Raw genomic sequence first — 23,782 nt, forward strand, 5'->3', positions numbered from 1 at the left:
AGAAAAGAACTGTATAACATGAAGAAGTCATTTGTGTGAATTAACCCAATGAGAATTATCACCTACCATTGCAAGTCATTCAGCTCTTTGTTTTTGTTCTTCTCAGTTCAACCTTAAAGGGCAGATTTGTAATTTTTTTGCTGCTGCTGTAGCCGATGTCAATCTGGCCCTCTGCGTTGTGTTTTCTCGGTACGGACTGCCCCAGGTGGGCTTCGAACCCTGGTCTCCTGCGCAGCAGGCGACGATGCAAACCGTTTTGCCAAGAGCTCAATGAGCGCTTGGCAGTCAGGTTTGCGCGTCCTTTATGGGTGAGTGAGTGCACCTCCGTTAGACTGCCAAATATGTTTTTTTAACCTAGAGCAGATCAGCGACAAGAGCTTCGGCCATTGTTACTTTAACAAGACAAGATGCTACACTGTCCTCTGAGCAACTTCTTTAGAACAGATTGGCGGTGACAGTGGGTCACTCTAGCCATAGATACGTATGAAGACTATGACTCACCCAAAGCTGCTGCCCAGTGACGTGGTGTTGCCACACAACCGCCTTCTTGCGTCGGTCTGCTTGCTCCCTCGCCATGTCAGCTTTGTGGAAAGCTATACTGTAAGTCATAATGCTTATTGTGTCACTACATTTTCATGATGGCATTTTATGATTAACAAGAATATCCGTGTCCTTTTTAAAGATATTTTAAACATGTTTTGTTGCTATAATGTTATCAAGAGAAAATATTAGTAAATGAGATATCAGCACCTGTTAAGTTAAATAGGATAATCTTTTGAACAGCCTAAAGCATTAGCTATAGATGGTTCTGATGCAAGTTGTTCACAAACTAAGAAAGACTTCTTTCTAGACTGGCTCTTTTTCATTATTGCTCAACCATCACAAAGGGAGAAGTGGTAGAGTGCAATAATAACAGTAATTTCTCCACTGACGCCAGACCCAATAATGGAGTACAGTCACAAGGTGTATAGGACTAGGTGCATGAAGCTCCTGTTTTCTTGACAGAAAAGACATTGCATTTTTTGATGTTCATATTGCTCTCAATACCAGTAGCCTACATTATACGTATATGAGAGGCTGGCACCGCATACCTTTGCCTTGCTGTCATATCCGTTGCCTTTTGTTAGCTTTTTCTATGTTCTGATCCCACATTGTTAATACATGAGTCACTGATAGTACTGTAAAACACTTTTTTTTTGGGAGTAGGACAATTTGTTGCCCAGTCTGTCGGGTTCATCACTTTGTTCCAGATTGAAATATCTCATCAGCTGTTGGAGCAGACATTCACAATCATCAGAGAATAAAGTCCACTGTTGCTTTTGGCGCCTCAATAAGGTTGATGTTAATCTTTTATGGGTAAGTGTACAGATTGCCCTAAAATCAACTTGACATGTTCCTCTCAATATGAACTATAACTTAATGGAACCTATGAGAACCTAGAGGCATCATCAGGTCTGCTAATATTCATTTAGTGCTGATTGCTAGATTTTAGCACTCTAATTTAAGTGACAGTGGTGACAATAAGCATTGTCATATTAGCATACATATTAGTATTTATTTAAAGATTGTGGCTGACCACAATATTTCCTGGTTACAATATCTGATGATATTCAAGTAGAAAACCACAGTCATGTTTTCATCTGAGATTTTTCCTTCCATACAGTCACATATCTTTTTTGTGGGGGATTGCTATTCTGTAAGCTTGTCATTGGTTAGCTGTCTTGACAGTGACATGACTGACAATTGTTTTCTTTTTTCACTGCACCTTGGGCCATTTACCCCATTGATTTATTTAGATGTTTTAAATAATTAGACTTTGTTCATGTCATCTCTGAAAGTACCAGTATGCATGAAGGACTGGCTGACTGATGTGAAGAACAACACTGTGACTTCAGCTCCTTTTCTTTTCCCTTTTTTCAGCTCTTCAGTGGAGGCAGGTGGGTTGTCAGTGTAATCCACTCTGACAGCCTGATAGTTTTCCATTTCCTGCCACCTCACCTTCTCTTGGCAGAACTCCACTTGAGAGTTAACTAAAACATTTTGTTCTGGGTTGACATGAAATGGAGCAAACAAAGATAATTACTTTAGAAATGGAGTAATTACTGGCGGCTGTGCTGACAGGGGTCTGCATGCGACATGTTGTAGTTCAGTAAAGATGTATAAATCTCTTTGCAGAGGTAGGCAGATTTTTCTTCTGCTGTTCACTCTTGACTACGTTCCACCCAGAGGCTGTTTTAATTCTCTGATGATATGTTCAGGCACTTTGAACTTGGGTCAAGGCAGTTGATTTAGTTCATGTACGATGAAGAGACGCAGGTGTCTTGTCAGTGTGTACCTTTATAACATTACAGGGTCTATGCAAGATCATTTGTTTGTTTTGTAAATAAATTATTTTGTGCTGACAAGTCATCATTGCCTACAGGAGTGTTTGATGTTGAACTCCAACCTTGTAACTCATTAGATAATGTGTAATGCATCTGTTCTTCATTAAGTGCAGTGTGATTTGCATTTAAATGTGGAACTCTTCCAGCTATCAGAGCTTTTTTTCAACTTATTGTGCTTCAGGACCTTTAGAATATTTGATGCATTTTCAACAGTCTCTTGGGGGCTTCATTAAACCTTTTGAGTTGTGGAAGATTTTAGAGGCATCTGAAAGAAGTCACAATATTTCATCTTGTTTTTTGATGCTAGAGTTATGCCACAGTGATACCAATAGCCAGACTGCCAGTGTGTGTACTGTGTTGGTGAAACTGTTATTAATCTTGGCTCACATGAAATTAATCATCGTAATTGTAAATATGCTCTCCTGCTCATCTGTACTTTCTAAAAAGTTTTAAACCAATATCATGTGCTCTACAGTGGATTCAACTCTAGAGAGCCTCACAAAAGAACTATTCAGTATCCAAGGATCCCTCCATCCCAAAATCATCAAATGTTCCTCTGTTCTGTATACCCCACACTTTTAAAATGATGACTGCAAAGATCCAACCTTGATCCCAATACTCTATGCATAATAGACTGATTTCAAATATTCTCTTTACCTCCAAACTGTTCGAAAGGTAGCTGCTTGCTGACTCAGCCCCTCCGTTAAGTAACAATCCTCTAGATGAGTATCAGCCCGAGTTCACATCTAAACTCTCCAAACTGCTGCCTTTCCAACTGCTGACCCTGACACGCTCTGAGAACATCATGGTACTTCATTGGTCTGAAGGAACTGACACTTAACCTGGTTCTGTTCGTACTGGAATTAACAAAGCGCTCAACGTATCTCCCAGGTTGTCTAGTTCTAAGGTTTAACAAAATGTTCCACAAGTATCTGTGCTTGGACCTCTTTTGTTCTGCTTTACATATTGAAGATGCTTTGTCATGTCTTCACAAGAGCAACAAGACTGAAATACTGCTTAGCCGGTCCAAAGAGTTGTGCTTGATTTTCATATATTCACAATAGCCGTCAGAGTCGGAGCCTCAAGAATCTGGGAATAGTAATATCTTTTTTACTTTACTTGACCACATTATGAAGTGTGCCACCAGGACCTTCTGTCATTTAGGTGACATCGCTGAGATACACCCAATTTTATCCAATTCTGATTCTGTTCATGCTTTTATAATATCCAAAATTGACTCCTGCAATGAGCTTTCCTCTGGGCTACCTATTACTGTAACAGTTGGTCTGAAATGCAGCTGCCAGAGTCTTAACAAGATATTACTATACAGTAGTTTGATGATATAACACCTGTCACAAAATTTACAAGGCTTTAAATGGGCCGGCTCCTCTACAGTACATCTCCCAGTCTTATTACACCATGTACCTCATCATGTGATTTATGTTCTCCTGATGCTGGTAATTTAAGTGTTTCAAGATTAAAGAAATACAGCAGCACAGCAGAATAGTTGTTGCTTTTGAGCTTCCCTTCTGTGAAATTAAGTCCCTATGCAAATGTACAAAGTAGACTCTGTGGAGATTATCAAATGTAAGCATATATACATTTACATTTGTCTTCCAGGTTTCAATTTGCTTAACTTAATCATACTTTAAAGATTTATTTTTACCCCAATTCTGGTACTGCTCAGATACAAACCTCTTTATTTTTCTGGACCACAGTCGTATTGTGACATTGACATCTTTGGGTAATACTGCCTTATTGCTCCAGTGTAGCCCGCCAGTTCAACCAACTCAAAACATCCAGAATACATATTGTGAAACACACAATGTTGTTCTGGTTATTTTCAGTTTTTTCTGCAGTCCTCTCCTTTGACTGCTTTTTTTTTATCCCCCTCTCCAGCTTTTACTATTCTGTCATACCCTCAAAGAAAGAGCTGTACTAGAATCTCACACACAGAAAACATTAGATGAATAAATTCAATGACAAAGAATTCTGCTTTTGCAGCAACATTAAAGCAGTATTGACATTTTTAACAATCGGGACAACACATTTTTCTTTGTAAAGTCCAGTGACAAGAAAAAATATGAAGCCCTGCATTGACTGCTCATAAAATGTAATCCAATCTTCATCAAAGTTACAGGTATAGACAAACATACTGAATAATTAATAGTAAACAAACAACTTAATCTTTTTGTCATTATTGAATAAAAAAAGAAAAATTGAATGAAAAATGAAATATTCATATGGAAAAAATAAGGCAGCTGTAACCTCAGACTTGCTCTTTTGGTTGCTGTCGATGGGACCTACAGTACACATTGTTCAGGATGAATTTTGGTCCATTTTTCCTGCAGAGCTGCTTCATCTCAGCCATATTCCTAAGACATCTGGTGTGAGCAGCTCTCTACAGGTCATTGCACAGCATCTCTACTAGATTAAGGTCTGGGCTCCGACTGGGACACTCCTACAGGTGGATTTTCTTTGTTTGAAGTCATTCTGGTGTAGATTTACTTTGATGTTTAGGGTCATTGTCCCGTTGTGTTGTTCAGCTGCTACTGAGCTTCAGCTGATGGGCAGCTACTCTGACATTACCATATAATATACCTTGATCATGGGAAAAGACAAGTTATAATATATAAACAGATAACTCCTCTGAAAGTATGGGGGATAGTATTTATAAGCACATATAGAGACTAGCTATTACATGTTTGTAACCCATTTCTATTCTAAGCAGATTCTACAGTTATATAAAAGGGGAAAAAAGATCATTATACTGATGATGAATTGCTGTGACGTGCATTTTAAAGTCTCACTTCATCCCAAATGCATTGCAACCAGCAGAAAGCGCCCATAACCCAGTGTCCGTGACACATTAACACCTTTATTATTGCTATAAACCAGGCATCTTTAAGCTGCAATTTGAGCTTTTCCTAGTGCTCATTACTGCCAAAGAAAAGCTTAAATGCACCTCTGTATTTGCCTCAGTCAGAAGCTTATACTGCAGTTTCCCTGCAAAAATCCATTAAGAAGAGCTCACAGAGACTCACTGCTGCCAACATGAATATAATCCATCAATTTGAACAGTGTATTTTTCCACAAATTTGACTTCATAACGCAACAACATTTGCAGCTGAGATTGTATCAGAGCCAGTTTCATTCTGTCATTAATGAATGTCAAGAGGCATCTTCTGTCGGTCTGTTTTTATCCTTTTTGGCTTCACTTTCTCTGAATCCACTTGTGTGAAAAGTTGAAATGTAGCTTTGTTTACAAGTGGACTTATCTGTATGCAGTGGAGATGCACTGTCTTCAGAAAGGGCTCAGACCCCTTCTTTTTTTCCTCAATTTGTTATCTTGCATGTTTATGGTTAAAAAAATGGCCTCATTAAACACTCAATACCCAATCATGAAGTGGCAAATTGGAATTAGTAAATATAAAAACAGTACGGAAAGAGTTTACAAAATGCCTCTATTTTATTTATTTTATTGGATTATGCTGAAGGCAACATAGAGCACACAAACAATTATTTCCATTTATGAATTGTAAAATTGGTAATGCAGCAAACAGCAAAACTTATAAAGAAAATAATGAATGTGAGCTCTGCAGAATTTGTTTTATGTTGAATGATGTGTCTCTGCATATTTAGTATTTTCACTGTAAGTCGTGGATTGCTCTGGAAAACCTGGAGTATGTCAGTATGTCTCTAAGAAATGGACGAGGTGTGCATGTTCTCTGTTAAGAACCATATTTACACTATGTCCTGCACATTAACTGGTATTTTTTGTGTGTATGCATTATTTATGTATTTGGCCGCAGGACTGCTCCCATAGCTGCCCGGCCAAACTGAGTAATCAGGGGAGAAGAGGTGACCGAGAACCTGATGGTTCTAGAGATTCTCTGTGCGATGGGAAAAAGTTTCAGAAGCCCCAAATGAAGCCCAGAAGGAGAAGAAAAAAAAACACCCTGCCTGACAGTGAGACATGGTGGCGGTTCGGCTATCATGCTGTGGGGCTGCTTTGCTGGCTATGGTGCAGGAGTCAGTGAATGTATTTAGGGAATGATGAAATCAGAGGATTACAAAGGCATTTTACAGAGAAATGTGTTACCCGGTTTCGGAAAACACAGTAGGTGAAGGTCTTGAGTCCTTCAGCAGGATGACGACCCAAAGCTCACATCCCAGCAGCACAAAATAACAGTTGAAAGGGAAAAGATGGAGTATTTTAAACTGCACAGCAATGAGTCTTGACCTAAATCCCTTTGAAAAACCTATGAAGAGAGCTGAAATCTACCGTTGCAAAATGACCCCTAGAAACTTGAAAGAGCTTGAATGCAAAGTGTTGGCAAGAGTGGTAGAAACCTGCAGACAGGTGCAAGAGGCTTCTAGATGGCCACATGAAACAGTCTATAGGCTGTCAAAGGTTCTGCAACTAGATATTATGGGATGTGTTTTGTGTTTATTATGATTTAATTATTATGCAAGTTTTTTTTCTCTACTTCAGCAACCTTGGACATTTTATATTCAAATATTCTGGTCACAAAATAGGTTCATTTACATTTATTTCTTAAGATATTCTGAACAGAGGCATGCTGCCAGGGGAGGCAATCCAGGCAAATGTTTGGGTCCCTCAAGGGGAAACGAGACCCTTGATGGCCCCTCATATTGGCACAGTTTGTTATCACAATTATAAGCCCCAGAAGCCTTCAGTCAAAATGCTAAACATTGCAGTGCCGCTTCCAAAGTTGGGTCATGGTGGTCGGGTTGCTTCAGGTCCCTTAAGCAGAAAAACATAGATGGATGGAGTGCTCTGCTCTGCTATGTAGATAATGTTTAATGTACTGATTTCTTACATGTGATGCATCCAGGGCACATCTGTAAATTGTACTGTCTGCTGTTTTTGTGTGCGTGGTATTTGCTGATAGTGGTGGGTTGGCATCTCAAATATGTTTGTGACTGCAGAACCAAAGTTGTTTAAAGTTTGTGTTATAAAGAAATTGTTGATTGGAACTGTTTTTTCTATCATCTAGGTCTAGAAAAAATATAATTTATGAAGTCAGGACTCAGAACTCAGTTTTATCCTTGAATACACTGATTGCAATCATGATGCAAAAGGGTAAATTTAACAAATAAAATATTAAAATTTTAGGATTTTCTATTTGATGTAATATTTTCATTTCAGTCAGCTCAAGTAACTATAATCACTAAATTGAAAGCATGTAGTTTAGCAATCTGCTACAAGGACACTGACCCATGCTCTGATGGAGAACATGAACTTTGAAAGTTTGAGTGCAGAGTGAAATAAGATTGTAAAATACTTGATTAGATTTTATGTTGATTATTAAACACATCGTAAAAAAGTGAGTGCAGCTGCTCATGATGTACTATATTGGAAACCAGTTGTAGACGGACCTGCAGCAAGGGTGGGCTGTTGTACTGGGACACCGGTGGGCCTGTGGGCCGGGGCATGAGCAAAAGAAAGGGAAAAAAGTCTATTGCAATGCAACGGCCAATCACTGCCAGAGCGATGGATATAACAGGATATGTTATATCTATCGCTCTGATCACTGCCAATTACATTTGGCAGTAATTGAGAGAGAGAGAGAGAGAGAGAGAGAGAGAGAGAGAGAGAGAGAGAGAGAGAGAGAGAGAGAGAGAGAGAGAGAGAGAGAGAGAGAGAGAGAGAGAGAGAGAGAGAGAGAGAGAGAGAGAGAGAGAGAGAGAGAGAGAGAGAGAGAGAGAGAGAGAAAACAGTAATAGGTTGAAAAATTGTGTGTCTGAAAAAATGTAAGGGGGGGATGCTAGTCAGGTGGGTGGCTGGGTGTAAGCGACATTATTTGTCTAGCTTGCTAACTTTTAGCACAACGCATTTAGTCTAGTTTGGCTGTAAAATGTCATTATTGAGTATGGACTAGGGCCAGACAGCACTCAGTGGCATTAGCCAACATTGACATCATCCGTCGCCCCGGCCCCTGAGTGGGCCAGTCAGGTACTACATTCACAGGCCACTTTCTTTGCCCCAGTCCGCCCCTGACCTGCAGTGACCAGACAATGGGTGTGTACTGCAGTAGCAGGTCAGCACTTGAATTAGGCAATAACGGTATAGGAGTCCTCAGTGTCAGAAGACATTAAATTTGATCTTAATCCACTGTGCAGATGATTAACCCAGGTTAATAAAGGAATCCTTTGTGCATGTAAATGGTCTAACGGTTGCATCCAGGCCACATCCTCCAGGATCAAGAGAACTTGGGGAAGCTCATTGCATTGTTCTTGTATTCCACGCAGGCTCCATCACCCCCTTCGCCCTCAGCTAATGAACCAAAGTATGAGAAGCGCTGGCTGGATGCCGTCTCCCTGCCCTTGTTGATGGCCAGAGTCTCCAGATACAAAGCTGGCACAGATAAATTAAGGTAAGGGTAATCCAGCATGATATAATTCACCTCTAAGGTGCACAGTTCGCTTAGCACAGTTGTTGGCTTAGCAAGCACTTTTCATTAAGGCGGGAGGTTGTTAATGCCAATATCTATGCACAGGCATAAACGGCTTAAAAGGTCACCGCAGCTGTGAGGCTTTGGCTCAGGAGGTGTGACTGTGAGAGCACTGGTCGAAGTTTAAATGCATTTGATTATTACGCCTTGTCCTTTTTGTGCAGATTTTCTTATGTACAGTGGTTTCACAGTTATTTATCTTTTTCAAACAGTCTTTTCTTTGTCTTAAGTGTAGGCCAGAGTAACCTTACAGGTGAATAGTTTTACATTTGGCAGTGATAACTGCCCCACAACATGCTCTCTCTCACACACACAGAATCACACCCAGGCCATCCCCACACCATTAAACATCTGTTTCAATCATTTAATTGGTTCATGAATAATAGTGATGGTTATAGTTTCAAGTCAGTTTTATTTTACACAATTTTAAATCTGAGGGGAGACTTGTTTTCATCTGGGCCTAATCCACCTTCATGATAATAGCTTTGATTTGAAATATATAAAAGTAAAAATTGGTATGATGAGTTTAGGTGTTTGTTTCAATATTTTAAATTCCTTGTAGTTTTGCAAACAGGAACCTTAACGTAACGTCATTTTTTCTAATTACCTTTAATTCAAATTGGAAATTGTCCACATTAAGTCTGTTCTGCTTGTCATCTCTTGCAGTCATGCTATAAAAGCAGAAGTTTCTTACTCTTTAGGCCATATCTCGCATAATTCAGAAAATGCAGGTACATTATGATTAATAATTAATGGAAAACTGCTCTCTACAATTAATTACAAATGTTTGTCTCACTTGTTTATTGGACACATCACTGGGTATTGAATTTTAAGCCCCAGGCAACTGCCAAAGATAAAGTCATGTGAAGATGCTCTAATTATTTGGATGATTAATCCAAAGAGTTTGAAGGTGGTGGTCTGTTACAGCTCTACAGCAGTTAAGTTATGCCTGAGTCTCTAGGTCAGTAGATTGCAAGATATAATAATAATATTTAATAGATGGTAAATTGTATATGTCACTTAAATCTGCATTTAAAATCAGAAGACTGTAGTACAGATCGGCCAGCATTCATACCACATGTATTTTAAAAGGACCTAGAACCACACAGGTACAGTATATTAATCTAAATCTAATTTTAATGTTAATGTCTGATGGATTCATGACTCACAGCGGGAGGTGCAATTAAATGTGCTTGTATTCTCCTTAGTCCTAAATAGAAAGGCTGGTTATCCGCTCTGAGTCATTCACTCATTAACACAGAAAGGAAGGAAACACTGACCAGATTAAATAAATTAATACGAACCCAATTTCACAGCCTCAAAGGTATACTGTATATATTTTGAAGAGTAAACAATGGGGGTTAAAAGTCCAAATAAGAGCATGTTGGATCCCAACCTGACATAATCCTACTCTAGAAATGAAATATATATGTTTTAGATGATGCAAGTAAATACACAGTTTTACCAATGTATCAATGGACCAGCTCACAATAAAACAGCTACTCCTTACCTGTCCACTCTCATCAACCTCAGTGAAGGACTGCTCTTTACTGAATGGCTTTATTTGGATGAAGTAACAATCCTGCAATACAAATTCTGTCGGATGTTTAGTCCAATCGCCAGTTTAATGACTGCTAAGTGAGAGTGAAATATTGAAGGAATATATTGAGGAGATTTGGAGCTTAGTCACACTAAACATAATAACCCAGTGCTGTATTAGGAATAGCAGGGTTCAGTCAATAAGGAGCCCTGCAGGCAGAGAGCACATCAATATCAGAGTTTACTCTGCAAAACATGGCTGACATGGGTTTATCAGAATGCACAAATACAGAGCAGATCAATGAGGATGGTAACAGGGGTAAACAGCTCAGAATATGCAGCTTGATCTCAAAGGAATAAAGTCAGATTCATGTTTGTTGGGTTAGATAATATTAAGTAGTAATTTTCAGTATTTCTTCTGCTAAGTCTCTAAAAACATATAAACTGTGCAACTCAGGGTCAATCTGACTTTAAACCTCAAGAACAGAAGCTTGCATATACATATACATACATACAGTGTATATATATACTGTATATATAAAATAAAATAAAATTGCCTTGCCAATGGGCTATACATTTTTATTTGTATAGCTCATTATTACAACAGTAAACAGTAGGGCTTTACATACCAACTAATAAACGTGTTTTGAAAATTCATTATGTCTGGATAAAATTTTCCACCTGCCTTATATTAGCTTCGGTTATTTCGGTAAGCTCTGATGTGTTGACACAAAAGGTACAAATATTGTTAACACTTTTTGATTTATAAATCTAGTGTGAATTGTCCTGCCATAACAAATTAAGCACTAGTAATCAGGCTACTGCTTTTTATTAATGGCTTTATCAAATGACAAACAGGTTAACCGAGTATTATACACACACACACACACACACTCACTACACATCTCTGAATCACATGCAGGTATTCCATCACCACACCATTAACCATCTTAATCTTATTATATAGTCTAATGTCAATATAACTAGACCAAGGTAGTTTTGATTCAACATTTTCAGGTGCATAAAACAGTGAAAGACTGGTACATGTGCTTTATATGCCTTGTAGTTGCAGTTCTTTTGCAAAAAGGAACCTTAATGAAATTTCATCTTTTGTCATGTCTTATTTTAAATTGGAAATCATCCTCCTGAAGTCTTTTAGTGTTATCATTTCTTGTACACACGCTGTAGTTGACACAAAAGCTTCCCTCTGAGGTGTGTCTGGTTGCATAATTAAAAAAAAATGGAAATGGAGCAACATTAATGATCAATAAATAATGGAAATCTCCTCTTTACACTCTCTAAAAATGGTTATTTAACTTGTTTACTGGACATTTTATCAGGTATAATTGAATATTAAGCCTTGGGCAGCTGCCAAAGATAACATAGTTGTATACTGTAACTATGCCCTGCTAATTTGGATGATGAATCCACAGTGGTTTTTACAGTTACAGCAAAGCAGCTCCAGTTCAGCAACATTTGAGTTGCAAATATGAAGCCTTTTTCCCAAGGCTGCTGAAATTTAACCTGTCGTCACAACACAGGAGAATACTCCAAGCAAATGTCCAATCTTAATAATGGTAGAAATTTTGATTGGTGTCAGTTATTAGTATTTTTGATTATTCATCAGGAAGTGAAATCATAATGGCATACCCACTTAGATGTGCTAATGGTTCTCTCAAATTTGTTCATGAGAAACCTTGAGGGAAATTCACAGTTAGGTTCACACTCCTGCTTGAATCTTAAATATTGAACATTTCTCTGTGCACACACACTGAAGTGTGAAACCTTCAAGCATGTGTGATTTGGGAACATTAATTTGAAAAAAAGAAAAAGAAAAGAAACATAACATCCTTAGAGTACCAGACTCAAATGATTATTCCAATTCTAGTATTTGGCTTGAAACGTGTATAGAGGGGATCTTTGAATTGTGATGCCAAGCATATGTAGCATTAGACAGCACAAAGTTTAGATAACCCAGAGCAGCTTTGTGTGTGTTATACATTTTGCTGGAATGTCAAAGGGTCAAATCATCATTTACCTGGATATAATAATAACATTTATTTATTTAGCACCTTACAACATACGGAATGATGAACACAGTGCTTTACATAACACACACAAAGAGAAAGAGAACAAAAACGATGAAATACATGACAAATGACAAATGTTGATATTAAAGCCTTTCTAAATAAGTGAGTTTTAAGATTCGACTTGAAGAGTTCCAGGTCATTAATAAGATGTAATTCAGGGAGTAATGAGTTCCACAATTTAGGGTCCATTACTAAAAAGGCACGATCCACTCACTGTTTAAAATTTGAGAAAGGAACCTCCAACAGTCGAAGCTTTAAGCAATCAGACAGATACACTGGAGCAAGACCATGGATAGCTTTAAAAACAAACATTAGACATTTTTTAAATGATCCTGAATTTAACTGGGAGCCAATGCAGTGAGATAAGAACGGGAATGATGTCACTGTGACATGGCGTGTTGGTTAGAAGGCGTGCTGCAGCATTTTGTACCAGTTGGAGGCGGGAGAGAGAAGATTACTTGACTCCAATTTACAGTGAATTACAATAATCTAACCTGGAACTGATAAAAGCAGATGACCATCTCAAGATCATTCCTGCTGAGGAAGGGGTTAACCTTAGTTAAAAGACGTAGCTGAAAAAGCTCACCTAACCCTAACCCCTTGACCACAGAGTCAGTCTGCTGATCAAAACACAGACCTGAGTCCAAAGTAAGTCCCAGGTGCCTTACAGTACTGTATCAATCCACATATAGTAATAATTCATTCTATTTTGAGCGTGTTATGGTTGCACAGTACTTTCACTCCTCATTCCAGCAGCATGAGGTTCCTTTAGTGTTGATTGGAAGGTGTTGTTGACCCATGTTGTTGTTGTACAGTGGTCTAGTGATCCTTGCTAACATATACTATATACATTGGGGGTCACGGAAATATTTTCTCAAAGGTGTATCCTCAATTACCCAATTTAAATCCACTCCATGAGGATCATTGGGGACTTCTTGTGTTCTCATGTTAAAACTAACTAACACAACAAAAACAACATGTAGAGCTGACAGATGCACAGAGAAGACCTTGTTTCCTTCCATTGTACATATTTTATTACAGTATTGCAATACTAAGGTGTTAGCAGCCACTCAATGAGGTGTTCATAGCCTTGTGTTTGAGCTGTCAAAACAGATATATTTGAAAAGGAAAGAACTTTGCAAAACAACAAGCGAGCTCTCATTTGCATACAGCCTTAGCCATCAGTTAGATTTAAATTACTTAAAGTGATAATTTAGGTTATTTTGAAGTGGATTTGCATGCAGTAAGCAGCAAGATGTTGTGTCACCATTTCTCATAGACTTAAAATATAGCTCTCATATAATGTAAGTAGAATGAATGGTGCAACTGTCAGTCTGTTGTAATGACACTGGATTATCCACATGCCTTGTTTACCTGTAAATTTCACAAAAGGAGTAGCAGGCTCTACCGCTGCTAAGGAAGATCACTATAGAGAAAAAGTGTTGCTATAGTCAATTATTTTTCAGGAAAAAAAAAACTGATTATACGTATACTATCAGAAATTCAGTTTGATTTTGTGACATCTTAAGCACCAAAACTCTAATTACAAGGATGATATTACTCTTGATGATCTAATGCTGTGATTTCATTTCAGCAGCCTGTTACTGGTTTGATCAGGAAGATGGATTCAAAGTGAAACTTACATCTATGCATGTCTTGGTAGAAAATCAAACGCAAACATGTTTCTCTCATTAATTATGCTGAAAACGAAACGCCTCAAACCCAGCCTATTTCACTCACTAATTGGGTGACATTTTCTCCTTGTTGCCACTCTGGCCACAACTACCAGCTGGAGTTTTCTCAAAGACAACCCCCCCCCCCCCCCCCCCCCCCCCCCCCCCACACACACACACACCTCCCACCCCTCTCCATATACCCAACACCACCACCATATATTCTTCATGTATCATCGTGTGTGTTGACTGGGTGCTAGGTCTCTGCTTTGTCTCAGTGGATTTACTGCTGCCTAGTCAGCAGGCAAGGCACAATAATTTGTGCCGTTGGGAATGGAGCAGATGTATGAAAGACTCATGCTCCCTAGATCCGATCTCTCTGTAAGGATTTCTGTCCTGCTCAGTGGAGGTGGACGAGCTTTAGCAGCTCCTCCTGACAGGGTTGTGTTCTCCTGACATTGATCCACCAGCTGTCCGTTCCTTTGATTAATCTCTTGGTTTGGAGCTCTTCATTCATTGCACTTTCATCCCTTCTTGCACCCCCCCCCCCCCCCCTCCCATTACTGCACAGTCTCAAAGGTTCTGCATAAATTGAAAGGCATCTAACTGAAATACTCTGCGTCATCAGTTGCTCACTTTTTCCTCTGCAGTGGCAGAGATATTTTGACATTATCGGGCTTGCAAGACAAAGCATTTGTACAAATCGTAGAATGAAGCTAATTTGAGTCAGGCACACCAACACAGAAATAATTCGTACCCTTGGTAAATCAGAAAAAAAGAAAAGAAAACAGAAAAAAAAACATTTAAGTCCAGTGAAAATCACCACCAGAGAGTCACTGGGTCAGTACACAGGCAGCGGAACATAAGATTTTAACAAGCTTATTGCAGAAGTCATGCTCACCAGAGGATTTGTTAGGAATGCTGACTTTGTAACATCTAACCTCGAGGAACTGCTGTGTGTTTGAGAACTGTTTGGCTTAGGAGCTATCTTAGAAGTTTTCCCTCCTCACGTCATTCAACACCTTTCTGTTGTTTCTCTGTGTTTGTCAAGCTCCCCCCTGCTTCTCATGCAACGTTTTTGTTCAGGCTTTTAGAAATTTGGGAACTAACCATCAAATTAAAATGCTCCCATGTTTTGTGATAACAGTCTCTTAGTATAAACGTGTCAGCGTTGTGGAATTAAATGTCAGAAGGTATCACATTTTGCTGATGGGTGTGATCATCTCTCTTTGATGACCACACCAACACCCCATCAGAAAGATGTAATTGTTTTAGTAAACAGTGCACTCAGGCCACTGCAAACAGGGATGATGATAACCAAAAAATAACTTTGTGCTGTTAATAAAAACAAAATCCTCATGTCTTCCTGTAAGTGTTTTGTTCATGAATTAATCTTGTTTACCTGTAAATTTCACAAAAGGAGTAGCAGGCTCTACCGCTGCTAATATCGAAGTGTTTCAAATTGATATGCTATCATTGCATTATTTGGTAGAGACCCCTCCTGAAATCCATTGGAAAGAGTTTCATTCAGAAATTTGTAATTTGTTTACCCGCTTGAGAAAAGTGAGATGAGAAGATTGCAACATGTTCTCCAACCTTCAGCAACCATATCGGTGTTTTTATTTATTCTTTCCAACCCTGTGATACCTGAAATAGCACCCCCTCACTGTCGCAGGTGAACTGGATGAATAAAAATGTGGGATGTAGGCTACCAAGTGCAATCTACCAAAATTACTAGGTTAGGTGTAGGGCTGTGATTTGGGTTAAAATAGGTGCTTCCTCAACAATAGGCAATCTTGTTGTTGTCAAGGTTACAATAAACTGATTTAACAAGAAGAGAATTGATAAAAATTGGCATATTTATTTTCATCATAACACATTTACCTTCACTCCTACCTCAGCTGCAAGAGGTTGCCTAACAACATGTAGCCTAATATGCAATGATAATCTGCCACACAAACAACCTACTGTATGGGGTTGATTTTTGCAGTAGCACAGTCTCCATGATGCCATAAGTATAAAGGTAAAGCTAGCATTCTGTTAGCTAGCGTATAGAGAGGTGGGAAGCAGCTACTGTCATTTTCATACTCTGAGGCATGTTGAACACAAGCCATAACAGGTTGCTTGTCATGCTGCAAGCTTGAGTGGCTTGTTTGAACTCTCTTAACATATTCTGCAAAATATCAAACTATTTTACTCCAACTATGGCATACTGTACCTATTCATTCCGCACTACTGTATGCAACACTCAAGACTTCTGTCCATGTCTCAATTTAATTAGAGCTATTAGCTTGGCTCTGCTTTTTTTCTTTCTTTTTTGATCTTACCGATTTGATTTAATTCTGAAAAAAGAAAATGATTGTACCCTTAGCATAAAAAGATATGAATAAAGAAATATTGTCACGAATATGTCTGGCATTGCCAAGAATATGTAAGAAATCATGAAGTGCATTTCCATAGCATCCTTTGTGGAGATATTTCTGTAATAGGTGTCCCTAGCCCATAAGACTGATGAAAGAAGCGCCACTGTGTATAGGCATAATTCAATGTCTACAGCTGAAGTATGGCAGAAGTAACGGACTGCTCCGACTTCTCCTTCATTCATCTGCAGTACATCTAATATCTGACCTCTACGTTCCTCCAGGTCCAACTGTTTTGAAGTCTTTGCCTTGGATGGAGTCAGCGCCAATATTCTTCAATTTTGCACTGCAGCAGAAAGCACAGACTGGCTCCAAGCAATATCTACAAATATCAATGACTTGATACAGGAGAACGTAAGTCTATCTCTGGACATTTCTGGCTTTGGTTGGATCTTCCTGCAAGTCTTTATTGAAACTGAAGGTGAAAAGAAAAACAGTGTTTGTTGGGTGTTTGTGATAGTGTTAAGTATGCAAAGACTTGAGTGAACGAATTACATTTGAGCATATTACTTGGCATAACATCAACCAGTGCAGTAGATATTCATCTCATTTAAAAAAAAAAAATTCAGTTGGAGAATCTGGTCAACATCATATCATCTGATGAAATGTATGAGGTAATTGCACTAAATAAATGTGCAGAGGATTTATTTTTTATGGAATTTCATCTTATGATTTTTTTTTTTATCAAAGAGTATAAAACATCTTTCTTTCTTTTTGTTACATGTAATGAGTATGTTTTTCACACTCTGTATGTGTTTCTTCTCTCGAACACAGACTACAGAGTAGCATGGCTTTAGTAGAGCCTTCCTGATAACCACTCATTGAGTCATAGTGGCACCTCTCCCTCAAAAAGAGGCTCTCTCATACCTAATTAATGACTGCTAAGTGGTAATTCGGCATGTGCACTTGTCTCTCTCTCATTTCCTCCTATTTCACTTTGATTATCACACTGATGATGCGATGCAGTTTTGGTTAAGGATGCAGACGTACTGTACGCCCGTGCTTGTCGATTGCACAGCTGTTTTTTTTTTTTTTTTTTATTTTAAGAAGCGTGATTAATTCATGCCTGCATCACCTAATTACGGACATGGGGTGTGATTGCTAAATGGCCAATCAGGATGTAATTGTGTGTCTGCTTTGGAGAGAGCGGAACTTTTGTTTTAATGACCTAAAACCTTTAAATAGATCCTGACGCCCTTGGGGTCCCTCATGTGTTTTTCATGTGGATATGTCATCTGCCTCAGCAGAGGATTATTTGATGTTGTTTGTTTGATGTTCTTTTAGGGGTGCTAAAACAGAAAGAGTTGGGCAGCTTGTTAGTGTCTGATAATATAGGGATTTCAGGTGACAGTGTAGGCTACCTTCTGTTTGTAACTGAGACAAACAAGAGCATCTACCATGCTGACTGTGATAGGCTGTCACACCAGGGATGCATTCAACATGGAAATGTTTGGCACTGGTTTGTAGCATTTTTCTGGTTGAATGATAATGTTTCTTTCAAAAGAAAAGTGCATTTTGAAAAAGCATTTGATAGTGTTCTTTCTGTATACTTTTCATGGAGCTAAAATGATTAAATCACCTACAAAATGCACATTTGACAAAGTAATTGTTTTATGTAGAATTTAAGTTTATATTTATCTTGGGACCAAGTTAAATGGTCGTACATTATGAAGCAATTTATGACATTCTCAACACTTCTGATTACTAGTTAGCGTCAGTTATGAAATGTTAATAATTGTGAAAATTAGCATTGCTAGCTGTTTGACAGTATCATATTTAAGTCCTTCACTCACTAAGAGCTGTCTCCAGAAGTGGAAAACAACACCAGTGTTAACTCTAATCTCTTTCACATCTTCTAAAGGTAACATGCTAACCAGCTAGCTGCAGCCCCTCACTTTCTGTAGCCTTCAATTTGCCTTGAAGAAGTAGCACTGTGCAGTGGGTGGATTATAATCTCTTGTTTTATATGCACAGCAAAGGCTGAAGCTCTTGTCAGGCAACAATCACCACCAGCAGCTCCTGGCACGAAGCCATGTGCATCAGCAGATAAAACAACAAATAGAAACTGTAGGAAAGAAAAAGAAAGAAACTTGAACATGATGCCTAAAACCAAAGTCCTTATAGAACGTCTCCTCTAAAACACAATTCATAAGCCAAGGTGTTGGAGACACCCATTGTTGTTTTGTAGCCTACCTATCGATGATATCATGATTTCATTCCCATTTGTATTTAATCAAGTTAAGATGTGACACTGATTGGTATTTTGTGTTCATTTTTCCTTTAGATAAAGATCGTCAACAAATACTGTGCATCAGATGATCAGGTATGTTGACGTTAATTCCCCTAATGCAATGTACAAGTCAACACCACTTGATGGTCACACCACTGCTGACAGTTATACAACATGCACCTTTAACTGATGTAGGTGCAAAAAACACGATAAAACAGTGGGAGAGGAAAATTAAGACCAGGGTTTTATGGTTCTATGCTTTTAAATCCAACAGGCCTCCCTTGTGAGTCTGCTTCTTTAGGCTACACTCAAATTAAAGAGGTGATGTGGTTGTTAAATATGCAGTATTACAGCCCTAAGATTGTGAGAATGTGGTTCAGCTGTCCTAACCTGGATAGATGTTTGGAACTACAACAGTTTGTGGGTTTTTTCCTAATTGAAGGATGCTGAGGTCTTCAGTAGAAACTAGCTGGTAGAATATCACAGTCTTACGCATTGATGGTTTCCCCAGATGTCTAGTTAGTGGAGATCGCTGTTCAGGCAGCCTCTCACTACAAGAAATATGTGCTCTCTGCATACAAGCGCAGCTCTCATAACAGCTCTGAATCTATGAGGCAATGTGCCAAATAAATACAATTATTCAAGCCAATAAACACATCTTCATCAGTGAAGCATCCACGGGTGTAATTGTGTCAAATAGTTCATCACTTAAAGGAAAAAGAGCAGAATGATAAATGAGTGAGTATTTTCAGGATGTAAAGAAGGGGAGATTTAGTAAAACAGGTGAAGCAGTGCAGTTATACAGGCAGATAGATGCTGTTTAAAGGAGAGCACAGACACATCCCAAGCCAACTTGGTGTAGCAAAGGTAAATCGTTGCAGTGCAGCAGCAGCAGCAGGCTGCAGTGCTACTCTACAGAGAGGAGTCTTTTTAAATTTGAACGCTGCATCACTGTGGTTCTTGTTTAATTCATCTGCTTTGACAGTACAGATTTTGCTTTTCAGGGCTATAGGTCCTATTGAGCAGTTTACAGATTTGATTGTTTATATTTTTCTTAATCAAATGGTGAAATTGTTGTTTTGCAGATAGTTCACATGGGCTGGGCATGTGAAAGCTCCGAGGGCAGTGCTGCCGGTCGAACGTCAGCGTTCAAGTTCCTGGCACTGAGAGGACCGTATTTTTATATCTTCAGAAGTCCCCCGGTAATTAGGCCTGTTTTGTCTTTCTTCCTGTGTTGTTCTCTCTTCTCACTAACAAAGAAACTGTGTGGTGTAATTTTAATCTTATTTTAAATGGTTGTGTCCAATACCTGAATCATATCACACTGGTCCATATGAAGTGTACTCAGGTACAAATAATTCATTTTTTTTTTGGGGCCAATCTAAATAGTGAGTCTCCACACCAGATAGTTGGACCAGTCCCAGCCTGGTCAGTTGCGTACATGAACTGATGAAGCCTCTTGGATGAGAGGTGAAACGTCTTCCTAGACAAATAACTAAGTCCAGTTGCTTTTCGATTTAACCTCCTTTGAAATACTATGACCTGGGCAAATGAGAATATGCACCGGCAAATAATTCATTAGTTTCCTTGATTTGGCTGAAAGAAGAAATTCTTTTGAGTTTTATTTTCCTTTTGATGCTGAATATAAGTATTGTTATGATTTTCTTCTGCCGCTCGCTGACCTGCGATTGCCCCCCCCCACTGTTCTCTCTGCTGTTTTCTGTTTTTGAAACAAGTTGGCAGCATCTGCAAAATACTGTATGCCTCAGTTATAATTGAAAACGGCCAAAGAGGCATGCAGTAACTGCTGATGAGTATATATTTGTTGTTTGTTACAATATATTAAAAAATATTTATTTACAGCATGTAGCTATAGCTATAGCTCCTGAGTGGTGTACGAGGTCATTCGCTGATCACAGCTGCCTGTTCAATCCTCACTCTGAGTGTTGAAGTTTCTTTGGGCAAGACGCTGAGCACCAAACTGCTCCAGAGGTGGAGCAACATCTGACTTTGGGATTTGAATATACCCTGAGCATCCACGGGAGCAATAATTGTTGCTAAGCAACACACATTACACTAATTTCTACCTTCAAACAGGCTTAAAGGTACTGCTGCAGCACCTGTAGGGTGGGGGTCACCGCTGCGTTTCTGTACAGTGCATGCTGTGAGGGCCAGTTCCTTCGTTACTGCTAATACTCATCTGTATTGAGTCCTCTCAATCAGCTTACTGTCCAAATAATTGTCTAGTGTGGGTTTGTCAGATCATGAATGACCTTTTCTCCTCTTATTGCCCTTAGAGGATAGATTCTTTGCTCCATCCCAAAACAAGTCCAACCTGGCTCTGGTCAGGACAGGACTATTTCCCCAAGGGCCAGGCTGATGTTGAAGTCAGATAAGTGTGTGCTGTAAACTAGGCTAATTCTTAAACACTTTTGCCCCTTAATGGTGACGTGTTCTAATCTGAGTAGGCAGTCTGTCTGAAAACAACACAAACTTAGCATAGCAGGTGAGACGAGGACACTTCAATCCATTGAGTTCAGTCTGGGTAACAGATGAATGCAATTAAAACATGATGATATTTTAGTCTTTCAACACATACAAATTACCTTCAAGTTTGTTAAATGTATCTATTCACTGTGGAGAAAACTCTGTCTCTGTCTGATTTGTGCTGTCAACTTGTGACTAAACACGTCCCCGCCCTGGCTGCCAGCCAGGAGCCCCAAACAGGATGTACCCTTTTGTGCTCTGCTTGTTTGTGATATGACATGAGCTTTGTTCTCCCATTAGTATAAAAACCGCTGTTGCCCAAAATGTGCCTCTTTCATCTTCTTACTTCATTTGGCAAGAGTTTCAGCAGGTTAATCGCAGTCGCTCTCTGGACTCTGTGATTTGCAGTGCCAGGGTGGAGTGCGTGCACATTTATGAGTCGCTCAGTCTCTCCTGGCCTGTCGCCTGTGCTGCTGGAGAGCTTTTATCACCCGTTAACGCTATTTGACAAGCCATTGTGGCTCACCTTCTCTGTTGAGAAGATTCCCAAGAAGACGCTGGTGTTTGTGTTTTTCTCTTCTAAATTTAAGCGGCTGTGACAGGTTTTCAATCATGTTCTAAGCTGCACAGTGAGGACAAATCTCAGCCTGAGTTTGTGCCCTTTTTGAATTTTTTTTTAAAACGCCCAAGTGTTTTCTGGCACACTTTCTGAGCTTGCATTTACTGTAACATTTTGAGAACCTTTCAATAAGCGCCTCTAAACTCTGTGTTTTTACTGCTGCTACACCTTTAATGTAGACAAAATTCAACAATATATACACATCAGAGAAGATTGATACCAGCCATTGCCTGGCTGCATGTGTGGTAAATGTGGTGCGGCTGTCTGCAGATCTGTAGCTTTGCTTTGCGTAAAGTCTGAGAAATGCCAGAATAGTGACAGGAAGTCACACAGGAGGACACAAGGAAACAGCCCAGTGCTTGACCCTTCCCATAAAAACCCCAAACTTTCCATTTTTATACTCACACATTTGCACTGCTGCCTGTAGATTCATATTTACTGTACAGACACAAGAGTGGTATCAATCTTTTGATTTCACTCTCAGCATGAGAAATAAATGAGAAAACTATTGCCTTTAAGATTGGCCGCCTTTCTTCATGAACATTGTGACACCAGTTGCCTCTGGAGGATTCTGCCAGTGCTGGCCTTTGACATGCCACTGACACGTTCATTTTATTTGGTGGAAATGAAGTGCCTGAATAATGCGGATGCCCCATTCATGTTGCGTATCTGTGCATAATGTAGGTCACTGTGGATTACGTGCCTGCTGGAGACCAGTGCATTTCATCTCTGGTTCTGTCTCCTCCTCCGGTCTGCACCAGTCTCCACCCAGCAACTCCCATAGAAGATCCCCTTTCTGTACCACATTACACAGCTGCCTGAACGGCATATATTGGCAATTCCCCCTCTGTGTCTATGCTGTGTGTAAGATTAGAGATGGTCACCCAGCTGTTTGTTTCCATGGCAGGGATAAGAGTCTGGCCTTATTTCATCTGAGACTCTCAAACTGGGCCTGTTGATACCATCAAACAGGGTCTGCGTGGGTTTGGGCTGTCTTTCGTTCTGCTCGGGGTATCTCCACAGTAAATAGAGAACTGTCACCGTGGGAGATTTTTCAACAGCATTGTGGGTGATGTCTGTATTTTCTCTGGGGATCTCAGTTGCCAATGTTCTGCACAAAAGTTTCCCAAGTCTTGTGTTAGAAATGTTCCTCACTCTAGTCTAAACCATCACCAAACCCTCTGCCAGGACGCCCATTAATGCCCCGTAATGAATCATATATGGTCCAAAAGTTGTCTTAATGCTGCAGGAAATGTCACTGGTGTTTCTTTTATATGGAACACGCCACAGGCAAAGAATGCAAGTATTTTTCTAATGCTGAGTCGAAGGTCTGTCTGAAGTTTAGGTGAAAAGAAAAAAGCCTTTTGGGTTGCTTCAACAAGAAAATAAATGTAGCCTGTGAGCAGGTGCGACTTGCAGAAAACTTTTAGTTTTAGAAATGAAAATCATTGTTTAACTTAATCAATTCGGCCCAATCAATAGTGTTGACAAAGTGCTAGTGAGAGATGTCCTCATCTATGATTTTCACTGATTGCTTTTAACATAATGAGTGTCTAGGGGTGTCACTGAAATTGCTGGATGCAGCTGGTGGGTTGTGAAATGTCAGACCTTTCCCTCTGGCTTTTGTTGAAGTATTGCTGTATCCAACAACCCTGAGGTGGAGGGGTTGAATATAGTATGTTCTGGATTGCTTCAGGTTAGCATTAATGCATGTGCTTTAGTAAAACACACCCCAGAAAACAAAATCTATTGAAAAACATGCTCATTGTCTACTCAGTGGCATGTCAAACGCAGCACAGCCGTTCATTAAACCTCAGGACATTTGAAGCACCAATTGGACTCATTTACACCAGAGTAATGG

At 39.3% G+C, this 23,782-nt stretch overlaps 1 protein-coding gene across 1 annotated transcript in view; it reads left to right on the forward strand.

Annotated features, from left to right (window-relative positions):
* sntg2 (syntrophin, gamma 2) overlaps positions 1 to 23,782 on the forward strand; it is a gene marked incomplete at both ends in the record, with an annotated part of 78,807 nt that overhangs the window by 36,230 nt on the left and 18,795 nt on the right. The window contains 4 exons of the mRNA XM_083999001.1: positions 8,661 to 8,785; positions 16,810 to 16,939; positions 18,870 to 18,908; positions 19,901 to 20,017. Of these exons, the coding sequence (XP_083855127.1) occupies positions 8,661 to 8,785; positions 16,810 to 16,939; positions 18,870 to 18,908; positions 19,901 to 20,017 (411 nt within the window). The remainder of the gene's footprint in view (positions 1 to 8,660; positions 8,786 to 16,809; positions 16,940 to 18,869; positions 18,909 to 19,900; positions 20,018 to 23,782) is intronic.

This window comes from Trachurus trachurus (assembly GCF_905171665.1).
Source record: "Trachurus trachurus genome assembly, chromosome: 22".
NCBI lineage: Eukaryota > Metazoa > Chordata > Actinopteri > Carangiformes > Carangidae > Trachurus > Trachurus trachurus.